Below are 13164 nucleotides of genomic sequence, written 5' to 3' on the forward strand. Positions count from 1 at the left end.
GATAGAGACCCACTTTTAGAAGTAGTTAACAGGGAAAAATAATGAAAAGAGTTTCCAGGAATGTAGCTGAAAAATGGGCATGGCGCCAATGTCCTTTCTTCCTACCACAATCCACATCCCAACTGTCCAACTCAAAGCAAGCCCTTAGAACTTAATGAACTTTCTCTTTTCATAACTGCCACACATGATGCACTATGTCCATTTCCTCCCCTTCCATTAACTCTCTCTCTCTCTCTCACCCTCACTCTCATACACAGTTACACACACACTCACACACAAAGATAAACAGATTAGATTCGATAAAATAAAAGAGCCCTCTTTTCCTTTTTCTTTTTTTATTTCTTGGTTTCCTTGCAACAATAGCACTTTTGTCTCCATCGGCTTACATTTTCAAAAGATGAGTTTATCATAGGTAGATTCAAAGTGAAACAGCAAGATCTTTGAACAGGAAAAGAAGTTTCACTTAGTAGTCCCTACATCTTTAAAAAAACTCTCTTTCTCTCTTTATCTTACGGGAGACATGAATCTTCTCTGCCTATTACCACCCATGTGGGCATGTACCTTCTCTTTGTTGTCACTTATAATTCTTGCCAGACCAGAGTCAACTGTTTCCTCCATTTCTGCCTCTGTTCTTCTTTCTAAACAGGAACCCATTTCTCAATTTTCTTCAGAAATGGAAGCTGTTTCTCCGGGTATTTCAACTCTACATTTTTTTTTTTGGAGTTACTGGTTCTGTTCTTCATTTCTTGTAAATGGGGTTGTTTTGTTTTCTTGCTTTGGTTGCTCAAATTGTCTAGATTTGATCGTTACTCTTGCACTGTCTTGTTTTTCGCTTGTTTAGGAGCATCTGACACATTTTGGTGCTCTGTTTGGATTAGGATTATGACCATCTCAATTTTCAGTTGTTGGACTGTTAGGGATAATTGCGAGCTCCATAAAAGTGGTTACATTTATTTTATTTGTCTTAGAAACTTGCAATTTGTTCTGTTTCTTCAATGAGCTATAGCAATGAGATAAAATGTTTGAGTTATGTCTATGTTACACTTTTGGATGCCTAATGAAATTTCACTTTCACTGAGCAAAAAAAAAAAAAGTCTATGTTATACCTGTACTTTTCTAACAGCAGCCTTGGATTCTTAGATCACAATGACATGTACTTTGTTAATCGAAATGGCAGTTTGTTTTCAAGTCAAGATTTTTATTCTATTTCTGTGAGTTTTTTTTTTATTATATATAATTCCTACTGCAGAATAAATCTTGGATTTTTGTTTTCTCCTTTTAACTATAGCACTGCTTTTTTTTTTTTTTGAATGGCATAGCAATGGTAATTGCTTTTTAAGTCAGTATATAACTTTAACCATGTTAATGGTAAAGCAGGAGCGGCTGTGGTTAGAATAGTGCACCACCAGGATTTGAACAAGAGAATTCTTGTAGCTCTAATTGTTGCCTCCACTCTCCTTGGTGGAATATTGCTCTTTTTGATATGTTTCTGGATCTGTAGACAGAAAAACCTGAAGAATTCCAGTGGGAAAAGCAAACAACACTTGGGTATCTCTTTATCTTACTCATCACCCTTGTTTTGGCTTCTAAGTTTACTTCTTGAGCAAAAAAGTATGATTAGTTATGCTTCTTGTCTGATGATTTAACTTTATTCTTTATTTTTGCTTCTAATATGCTATCTGAAGAACCTACAAAAGCACTTTCATTGAGTCCAATTGTGGATCGGTTTAATTCCTTATGGATGGCTGGCAAGAAGGGTTCAGTAGCTGTTATTGAGTATCAGTTATTGGAAGTTGCGACAAACAATTTCCATGAAAGTAATGTTTTGGGTGAAGGTGGCCGTGGACGTGTCTACAAAGCTCGTTTCGATGAGAAATTTCTAGCTGCTGTGAAAAAATTAGATGGTGGAGGACAAGATGCTGAAAGAGAATTTGAGGTAGTATTTTGTGCCTGACTGAAATTGATCTGGGGATATCTAGTATTTAGAAAATTTAATATCTTTCCTGAGTTTCCTTGTTCGATATTCGTTGTGTGTGCAGAATGAGGTGGACTGGTTGGTCAAAATCCAGCATCAGAATATAGTTTCACTATTGGGATACTGTATCCATGGTGAAATGAGGTTACTTGTATATGAAATGATGCAAAATGGTTCTTTGGAGAGTCAATTGCATGGTATAAACTCTTTTTCTTGATGCAAAATTTTAACAGAAGATGCTAAAATTTATCTTTTAATCTATTCACTGATTTCATTTTGGACATTATAGGACCTACTCAAGGATCAGCTTTAACCTGGCATCTACGAATGAAAATTGCAATTGATGTTGCAAGGTGAATTCTATACCAATTATGTTCTAATCTCTTATTCCATTTTATTGTTTATTTGTTGTTAACATGATTCTAAATGTTGTCATTGTTTTCTGATAGGGCATTAGAATATCTTCATGAGCACTGCAGTCCACCTGTTGTCCATAGAGACATAAAGTCTTCTAACATTCTTCTGGATTCCAACTTCAATGCTAAGGTAATACTAACTATGACAATATGGCTAATGAACTTTCATGTCTTTATGTACCTTGGTGAAATGTTAACTACAACGTTTCCTTAACAATCTTTTCCTTCATTCAGTTGTCAGACTTTGGTCTCGCTGTGACTACTGGAGCCCAAAACAAGAATGTAAAGTTGTCAGGAACATTGGGATATGTAGCTCCTGAGTACCTCTTAGAGGGTAAGTCAAAGTTCTATATGGTTAATGCATAAGAAAGTCTGAATGAGATCTGATGCATTTTCTGATGATATTCATCACTTCACAAAACAATATACTCAGATGAGGATGTATATTTTCTTTTATAACTTATTGAATATTTTTCATTCAGTTACACTTATCTTTCGGTAAAATTTGTTATAGTTTTTCTATTCACTGTAGTTTCCTCAAGACCCCAATGTCCATACCATTGTACCCTGTAGTTCTTTTTTATGTTGGTGGCTTGTCAACTAGACTGGCATTATTATGGTTGTAGTATAAGTGACTTTGAATGGGATTTGTGAAGTCCTTGATCAAATGCAGATCTTATGAAGATGGAGACATATTTTTTCCTACCTACTGGAAGAATCTTTGAATTCTTAAACATAATTGTTGCCCCTCCCTGCCTCAACCAAATTATAATTGTCTTACGAGCTTTTTTAATACCAAATTTAGTCTCAATTATGATTTGAGCAATGACAGCATGCTTTTCTCAGGTAAATTGACTGATAAAAGTGATGTATATGCTTTTGGAGTTGTTCTTCTGGAGCTGCTAATCGGAAAGAAACCACTGGAGAAAATGTCACCAACTCAGTGCCAATCTCTTGTCACATGGGTAATTTCTTTCAACGCTTCTATTTATCTCAAGGGGATCCATTCATGGTTGAATTGTCTCTTGAGCTTAGTTTGTATGCAATTTTGACAGGCCATGCCCCAGCTTACTGACAGATCAAAACTTCCAAACATAGTGGATCCAGTAATAAAAGAGACAATGGATTTAAGGCATCTATATCAGGTAGATGTAAAAATTATTTTGTTTGTGTCGTCATATGCCCTTGTTCTGGTCACATATTCAAAATGCATTGCTTGCTGTATAGGTTGCTGCTGTTGCTGTGCTCTGCATACAACCGGAACCAAGTTATAGGCCATTGATAACTGATGTCCTGCATTCTCTCATCCCTCTTGTACCTACGGAACTAGGAGGTTCACTAAGAGTTACATAGCCTGTCACTCCTATCTGCCCTCTCTTTCACTGATTATACGAATCAGAAATTGTGACTGCGATGTCTTGACTTTGACTTGCATCTGATCTTCGCTTACAAGGTTGCGACGGCCTCTCCTCCTTGCTTGCTGCGCATTCTTTTCCACATGAACTTTTCCTCCGGGGGCCTGACGCAATTTAAGTATGCCATGGTGGTGCTTATTTGATTGGTTTCCGTATGTTACAATGTAAAGTGACTTAAAAATTGATACATGAAGCCTCTTTGAAACATCTTCCTAGTACAGATATTAACACAACTCCTTTCATACAGCCACTTCAGTAAAAAAGTTATCCTCAATGATCTGTCGTATTGTGATCATGGTACTCAAGGGAAATAAAGAAAGAGAGATTATAATACGAAATTCTCGATGTAATCCAGATGAATCAATCTTATCCCTATCAATCAAAGCTGATGCAATTTGCAAGGATTATCGTCCTAGCTTTCTACTATAGACGTGTCAAAGCCATAAATCTTTCTAGCAAAGTTTTAGCATCTAGAGGCTTGTTTTAACTATTGGACAAATAGTATAAAAAAAATGGAGAAAGGTTTGAGGCATATTGTAACACTGTTTTTAAAGAGTTGTTATCTATTATAAGGATTTGTAAACAAAGACATTTTAGAATACAACAAGTTTATTGCAGAATGTTTTTGAACGGAAATATGTTCCTTTTATAGATATTGAGAAGTTGTGTCCATTGTTATTTCAACATGTGTCTGTTGATGTGTTTATTGTGTTTCAACAGGAGTGTCTAGTTTAGTTTTAATAGATGTGTCTGGTAAACAATTTTCAATAATTGCGTTTGTTAAAAACATTTCTGTTTTTTTAAAGAGTTGTATTTAATCTTGAACAATCATATCTGAATGATTATCTTCCAATGTGATACCCTCAAAAATAACAAACTATCTAACAATCCCTCACTAGTTTATAATATTAATAATATTATGCATAATAGAAAGTATCTTGAAGATTTAAACTTTTTATAAGTGTAGAAATTTTAGAATTAATATGAAATTATTGATATCACAGGGATTGAAACACAACTCCAGTTTAGGGGGACTTTTCAGTTTTTAAGCTTTATTTTCTTTATATTTTTAGACTTTAAGTTTAGTTAAGTTGTTCATCATTTAATTTTCTGCATATTTTAAGAATCTGAACTAGTGTTAGTTGCACTAAATTATGTGATTCACCTATCCAATGATGATAAAATAATTATCTTGTTATCTTATTCTCTTAGTAGATGTAAATATTATTTTAGTATTATGTTTAACTCTCATGATAAGCATCATTATAGGATGAGATTTTCCACAATTTGAGTATTATATCTCTTGCATGGAATTATTGTGTATTTTTAGAGAATATTTATGTGAATGAAAATTTTCGAATAATGTTTGAGTTTTAGAATTTGTTTGAGTTTTTCTCGAGGCAAAATTATAGACAATGCTTAGTTAAGGTAATGACATAGTCCATCCTTATACCGATTGAGCCTTTCGAGCCATCTTACTATATATATTTATCCCTAGAATACCTCTTTGAGCCTAATGTAATCTTTTTTTTATTTAAACAATTAATTAGTAGCCTAGACCCTTATATAAAAAGTTCTAATTTTTGCAACCCTTGCTCCTCAGTGCATAAGTCAATTTCGGAAGTGTAATGAGCTAAATAGTAAAAAAAGGTAGTAAAGATGAAAAGTGACTAAAAGATCAAAAGCATGATTCTATTTGATTCACTACCTAATAAAATAAATAAATTTGGGGGTGTGAAAATTGAGAGAAGAAAAAAAGGGGAAGAACAAGAAGAAAAAGAATAAGTGTTGAACAAAAGAAAAATTGGAGGAACAAAGAGTATACTTGGTGAAGGAAAATAAAGCTTTAAATAGGTCCTAGATTGACTATATGCTTAGGGTGACTTAAGCCACATAATACCACATGTCCTACCTTCACCCCAACCATATGTTACAAGTCGAATAAAGTCCTAAGGATTCTTAATTAATTGTTAGTCTATATTAAAGGAGAGAGAGATGAAAAGCAAAAAGATGAAACTCTAGACTAACTTGAATTTTGCATGAGCATAAATTTATTCGAATTGCATGATGTTCATTGTAAAAGATTGCACACACACACACAGAGGAATCCATTCGAGAATGAGCTTGCATTTGAGCTGAAATGTGAAGTTCAATAATATTTATGTTTTGCTTTAAGAAAATGAGATGACTTATGAGGAAATTAAAGGTGATCATTAACTTGGTGCAAACTACTTCTAGTTAGATGTTTTCTTCGTTTATGTTTTTTCCTTTTGTTTTAAGTTTTGCATAAGGACTAGAAAAATATTAAGTTTTAAGGTGTGATAGCTCTATTATGTAAAGTTATCTTGCCATATTTTGAGTGATAAAATGATTTAGTCTTTGAGTTTAGGTAAAGTTTTAAGAAGTTTTCTTTGTTGTTTCTAATTAGTTAACTTATGATTGAGCTAGTTTACTTCCAGTTATTTTAGCTTATTCGTATGGCAAAAATGCCTATTTTTAGCTATGACTGATTTAGCTCCTATGTTTTTAAGGTCCTTAAAAGAGAATGGATCAAGTGGTAAGGAATTGTATAAGCTGGTTAGGTGCAGACTTCACCAAACATGCTATGGTATTTCAAACATAACTCAAGTTACAGAAGTCCAATCAACGTGATTCTTAGACTATTGGAAAGCAAAGCAGAAGAGCTACAACTTTTATATTTATCACTTTATCCAGTTCTGATTTGAGCATGCTCAAAATAGCATTAGAAATAGCTAGATTGCAATAGATTGCATAGTGTAAGATAGCAAATTTCTTGCTGTAGTTAGAAACAAGAGGATTTCTAGCCTATTAGAGAGTTTCTCATTGCAATGAGATTCAATTTAGCTGTAGTGAGAGTTTTACCAACCCAAGTTAGTGAGTTTCTTGTTGAAATGAGAATCCATTTTCACCGCAGCGAGAACATGTCATTTAATGAGCATTTCTACACTGGTTTCTAAGCTAGGGTTGAAAGTAAGAGGGTTCAAACACTAATTTGGGCAAAAGGAGACTACCACTAAGAGGGGAAAAAAAGAGGAAATCTAGAGATTGAAGGATCAAAAAGCTGCTCTAAATTTCTCCCTTTAGATTTGATTTCGCTCTCTAACTCTTTTTGTAGAAATACTTCATTTTGCTGAGATTTGTGTCTGTATTTTCAATATGTTGAGCTAGAACTCTTAATCTAGGGTTATGGTGGGATTTAGGAAACGTTTGGTATGAGAGAAGTGAGAGCACATTCCCTGCAATGTGTCTAATTAAATTACATTGCAGTGTTTGTTTTGCAATAGACCACTGCAATATAAGATTGTAATGCAATCACATTGCAGCGAAGGGATGTAATGTGATTGCAGCCCAAAACTAATGCAATCATATTACATTGCACTTTATAATGTTCTTAAAGATATTTTAACCCTTCAACTTTATTACCTCATTAAAAATAATTTATATTATTATAATTAAAATAAAAAAATATTAAAATAAAATATATAATATAAGAATCAAAAATTAAAATAAAATGAAATATAAGAAATCAAAATTTATACAATATAGGTAAAATAAATTAAAATAAAATATATCATATAAAAAATTATATTAAAGAAATAAAAATAAAATATATAAAATTATAATAATAAATGAAAATAAAATACATGACATTAAAAATATATTTAAGAGATGATATTATCTAAAAATTAATAATAAAAAATATAAGTATATTGAACTTACATTTTAATAAATAAAGGTAATTTTAAAAATTAACATTACATTCCTCGCAAAGTACTTATAAACCAAACGTTGCAATGTTATCTTCTTTGGATTTTAATCATTATTTTGCTTGTATACCAAACACTGTAATGTTATTTTTCTTACAATCACATTGCTTACAATCACATTGCTTGCAATTACATTACTTGTAATCACATTACCTATAATCACATTACATTGTAAAGTACCAAACGCCACCTAAGTATGTAGCTTGGATATTGTGTTGGTTTATTACTTATTTTCTATGAAAATATTGATATTTACTCAAATTTGATTTTATTGCCTATTTATTTGCTTGATCACCATTTAAATGTGCTAAGGTATTTAGATGATACTTGAGAGAGTTAGTCTAATTGGACCTTGGTTTGGGTAATGTGTGTTCATTACACTTAGAAATGAATTTAAGTGTTTTGATGTACAATTAGAATAAACATATGCCTAGTTGCCACGTATAGTCAATATTTAGAACCTTGGCTTTAGGAACTTGATTTAGTTATTTCTTATAGACATATAACGATTTAATTAAGTTAGGCAATTGTGTTTTATCTCGATGAAGAATTACATATGCTTTAGGATTCTAGTCTAGCATCAATTTCCATTAAGATTAAGTAATTAAGCAAACACAAGTTCAAGTGAAATATTAAAGGATACCATAATCCTACACTATTAGACCATTACTTCCACCTCAATCTGTTATTTGCACTTCTTAGATTAAAATTAGTTAATTAGATTACTTTTTTCATCATTTTTCAAAATTTGAAACTTAGATAAAATTAACTTGTTTTAATTTTAATAATTAGCAACAACTAATACACCAACTCTTCGAGAAATTGACAAACTTAACTTATTATTGTCTTATTTGTTACGATCGTATGCACTTACATGTAGTTTTTACTTCTATTTATTATTTAATTTTGAGTTCATTTCATATCTCACAAGCAATGCAGCACAACAAGGTCAACTCCAGTCCCTTGCTACAAAGAAGGGGGAGCTGAAAACAACAGCAAAGAATAACGCAATTGGGCTTGGCCGACGCTAGAGTTTGTCCCTTGTATTTTCCACCCTTTTGCAAAACGAAAATGAATAAAAAAATATGGCTTAATAATTGGTCAAGCTGTATAGATCACAGTCTATATACACTGTTTAACATAGCAATTCCAAAATTCTTTGAAGTTTTCGATGGTCGATGTTGACTTAATGATCAGTAAGAGAAAAGAAAGAATTATTTTTGCACTGATTTTCTTGTTCAAATATTTAAGGAATTGGATTGAAATATTTAATTCAATAGTATATGACATATTATGCGATTTGATCTTGGGATTACTGTTGTAGAAACTACCCATTACTAGACTCTATTGGCATGATATGCTTGTCTTGGTTAAACATGACAGAGAATATGCGTAATTGGCCAAACTAAAATTACAATATGCTAGAATATAACGTCATTGCCAACGATGTTATCAATGAAGCAAGTAAAATAAGAAGCGAGGAAGAAGAAGAAGAAGAAGGAGAATATAAGAATGCAATACTGACAAGCAAGTTCACAACTGTTTAAATTGATGGATATTCTCAGCCGCCCCCAAGAAACAGCCATGGCTTAAAATACTTCCCCAGTAGAGTTACAACCTTTCTCTTCTCCTATTCTCTTATTCCAGAAACATGGTTTTTTCAAACTGGATTTGCACCAAAAACACCAAGAACATGTTTGTCAAGATTGTTCATCCAGGGGGCCACGTTGAGCTCCATGACAGGCCTGTCCTTGCAGCAGAGATAATTGGCCGGAACCCAAGATATGTGGTCGCTCACTCACATGTTTTCCAGCAACCATGGGCTATTGTTGCACCAGAGACCGTGCTGATGCCTGGCCATAAATTTTATGTCGTGCCTTTAAGCACTATCCGGAAGCTTCAGCGACTCTCCAACAAGCATTCTCCTTCTCCAGACAGCCTAACGCCACCAAGCAAATCCCAGAAAAGTGAGGAACCGGATCCTGACTGTGATAATTCCAGTATTTGTTGGTTCTTTGTGCAGAAGAATACTTTGAAAAATCCATATTCCTGCATAAATCATTTGGATGACGAAGCTGCCAACGCAAATAGCACAAATTCTAGAGCAGAAAAAGGTGTTTCCAAGGATATGGTGAAGGATGGGTCATGTTTCTCTGATAAAAATTGCTTCACATGCTTGATAACAGGTGTCAAGACCAAAGCTAATGGTGATGACTCTAGAGAGGAAACGAGATCACCTAGCAACTTTGTACCTCCTGAGACCAGGGGACATACCAGGAAGAGAACAAGGAGACATGTAAAATGGTCGCCAAAAAGACATGCAGCGTTTGACCAGTGGCAACCTAGTCTTGCAAGCATCAATGAAACTCAAGAATAGAGAAATTACATATATATATATATATATATATATATATGTATGTATGTATGTATATGCATGTATTTTTGTCAATAAATATTAGCACTTGATATGTATACATAAAGGATCGATCAATTGCTATATCATTTTTCTTTGTAAGCGTGAGAAAATTTCTAAAATTTATTTCACTGATTCAAACCTAGATATAAGACATGGTGGAATTTTCCGAAACTGTATATATCAACATGATGTCTATTTATAACAGGATAGGAAACTGTTTCTATTTCATTGATCACAGTGTTATGGCATTGTAGAGGACCCTCTAATGTGGGCTAAGGCACACTACAAATTTTTCCTTAAAAAATTTCTTTTGAATATTTCTAATTAAGTACATAATGCCTTTGATCAAAAATGAAAAATTTTATCGATAATCATCCATTTTTCATAAATCAAATTTTTTATTGATAATAATGAAATTTTCATTATTAATTAATGTTTGAAATTTTACCAATTGAGGTTTTCGTTAATAATGGAAAAAGTTTGACCATAAACGAATTTAATATTGTTGACTGCCTTGGTTAAAATAACTATAGACTTTATTGTTTACAATAATAAAAATTACAAAAAACAAATATAACCCCTTAAATTCCTAATTTCCGAATTTGGAGATGTCCAGCCCTCAACGATGTCTACCCGTAGCCAGGACTAAACCAACAGCAGCTATTCAGACAAGGATATCCCAAAAACATTAAAGTCCGAAACCACTTAATATCCTGGAAATCCCGTGCAATGGATATGTACCAGTAAATCCTCCCATCAATACCCCGTGGCTGGACATACAAGGGACCTGATCATTTAAATGCTTGTCCAAGTAAACAAATTCGGGCAGCGCCAAAGATGGCATTAATAATTCCACTTTAAACTTTGTTCGAACACGTGATTAACTCCAAGTTGTTGATTAAATTGAAACGAAATCCACAACCTTAGCCGTTCAAAGCAGTTTGATACCTTTTTGACTTCAACAATATGCTGCTCGCTTAATCCACTATAAATCCAAAAAATCCTTCAGCCTCAACGCTACTTGAATTTTGTAAAAGCTCCGTAAAAAATTGTGTTTTAACAATGAGATTTAATTGCTTACATGTGTAGATAGTAAATTTTGATTATTATCTATTTTCTTTAAAATCGTTTCTTAACATGATGTTATATAAAGAATAATGAGAACAAGTAGAACAAATGAAACGCTACTTCACGTAAAACAACTAGAACAAATAAAATACTAGTTCATGTAGAATAATTAAAACAAGTAAAGTACTATTTTAAACAGAACAACTAAAACAAGTGAAACATTACTTTATGCAAAACAACTAAAATAAATGGAGCACTACTCCATGTAGAACAACTACTTTGCATAGAATAATCACTTCACATAAATGGTAGTGAAAGCAACTTGAAATAAGTTCACGAGTTATTTTCGTCTTGGGATGTTTCGAGAGTTTGGGTTGGTGGCTCAGCTATGGAGATAGTTAAGATGTATTCCTCTTAACCTTTTACTGAAGTACAAGTTTTTCTCTTTCTTACTTTATTCTCGTGTACTTATTCACGTATGCCTTTCTCTCTTATTCTTGTTCACAGACACCTTTTTCTCTTAACTTGTTCTCGTATAACTTTTTACGTATACATCTTCTCTATTACCTTCTACTCAAAAACAAATCTTATTACATCCAATTGCTTGTGTTACACGATCACCAACAACAAAAGACAAGTACAATGTGAGGTATTTTGATTATCACCAAACAGTTGGTCATTCACTTCTTGAATATAGAGACTTACGTAGAATACTCCATAAGTAGACGCTAGTAGGAAAGTTACTAATTGAGGACAATAAGGTCCAGAACAACTCACTTCCCACTCATATGTGATACTTCTAAGAATTTGACTCTTTATTACTTTATGAATTGCAATTTGATATTTGAAAGGAAAAGAAATTCATATTCAACTGCTACCTTTACCGCTTATAATTTGGCTACAATTATGTTATGTTATTGATCCCAAGCTTTCTCACTTATTCTTTGACCATAGCTCGTCATTGTTACTTTAGTCATAAGCTTTATTGCTCATATTTTGACTGCAATGATATTTTTCTATCGATCGCAAGCTATGTCGCTTACTCTTTGACCATAATTCATCATTAATATTCCATTTGTTAACTTTATCACTCAAAATTTGGCTGTAATGGTGTTATATTATTGGCCACAAGCTTTATTGCTCATTTATTAGCCCTGGCTTATTACTTACAAATTGGTTGCAACTCTTACGCTTACTTATTTAAAAGGTTGAATTAATCTTCTTTACGTCAGGTTTGAGTTAACCTCCTTCATGTAAAGTTGAAAGTTCCTCTTTAACCGTATATAATAATGTGAAATGTGAATAAGTACGTAACATGCATATAACATGATTATTATTGTAAAAAGAAAAGAGATACGATATAATAATATAAAAAAACTAGCTCAAATGAGCTTTCAAAAAGAAAAAGACAAGCAAAAGTCTAACCAACTACATATTTTATAAAGAAGAGTTATTATCCTTAATATTGGCAAAGGCATCTAGTTTTTCTCACACTTCAGCATCTCACTTTCTCAATGAAGCTATCTTTATTACAATGTTTTCAAACTCATTTTCCAAGGAAGACTTGTCACCTTCCAGCTAAAGAAAAGTTTTGGCTTTAGATCTATTGGTCCCAAATAAATGTGTTAGAGGGGGGTGAATAGCATTTTTTGGCTCTTACTAAATTTGACCTCTAATTAGGGGCAAGTTAAAGCTCAATGAAGAGAAATTAATGCAAGATGTAGGAATAATCTAACAAAAAATGAAATGAAAAACAAAACAAGAAAGACAATTTATAAAGATTTATAATGGTTCGGTCAAAGACCTACATCCACTACCTTGATTGTTCAATCAAGAATTTTCCAAACCTAATCACTATAAATGATGAAATTCCCAAGCTTTTACCAAGCTTTTACAATTGCTTTTCACAAGCTCAACCAAAACCTTTAACAATAGTTTTTCCCAAGATCAATCAAAACCCAAAACTAACTTTTCTTAGGCTAAGTTAGAACCTATACATTCAATCAAGCTAACCCAAGCTTAATTAATCCCTTTAGAGTGTCTCGCACACTCTAAGTAATCAAGGAGAAAAGAAATAAAGAGGTAC

The 13164-nt window shown here is 32.8% G+C and overlaps 1 protein-coding gene across 1 annotated transcript; it reads left to right on the forward strand.

Annotated features, from left to right (window-relative positions):
- Positions 1-218: 218 nt before the first annotated feature.
- On the forward strand, positions 219-4011 carry LOC110427102 (Protein kinase superfamily protein). Its single transcript, XM_021442511.1, has 10 exons — positions 219-692; positions 1378-1548; positions 1686-1936; positions 2040-2172; positions 2265-2328; positions 2425-2521; positions 2626-2725; positions 3238-3356; positions 3447-3536; positions 3619-4011. The coding sequence occupies exons 1-10, from the start codon at positions 521-523 to the stop codon at positions 3742-3744; spliced, it is 1323 nt and encodes a 440-aa protein (XP_021298186.1). The 5' UTR covers positions 219-520; the 3' UTR covers positions 3745-4011.
- Positions 4012-13164: the final 9153 nt, after the last annotated feature.

Source organism: Theobroma umbraticum, unplaced genomic scaffold (assembly GCF_002168275.2).
Source record: "Theobroma umbraticum cultivar Fairchild unplaced genomic scaffold, ASM216827v3 scaffold_228.0, whole genome shotgun sequence".
Taxonomy (NCBI): domain Eukaryota; kingdom Viridiplantae; phylum Streptophyta; class Magnoliopsida; order Malvales; family Malvaceae; genus Theobroma; species Theobroma umbraticum.

Excerpts from the sequence above, each read along its gene's own strand:
- LOC110427102 (XM_021442511.1), top strand. The coding sequence starts at position 521 with ATGAATCTTCTCTGCCTATTACCACCCATGTGGGCATGTACCTTCTCT. Across the intron at positions 693-1,377 it reads AATGGAAGCTGTTTCTCCGG|GAGCGGCTGTGGTTAGAATA; the intron begins GTATTTCAACTC and ends ATGGTAAAGCAG. Across the intron at positions 2,173-2,264 it reads TTTGGAGAGTCAATTGCATG|GACCTACTCAAGGATCAGCT; the intron begins GTATAAACTCTT and ends TGGACATTATAG.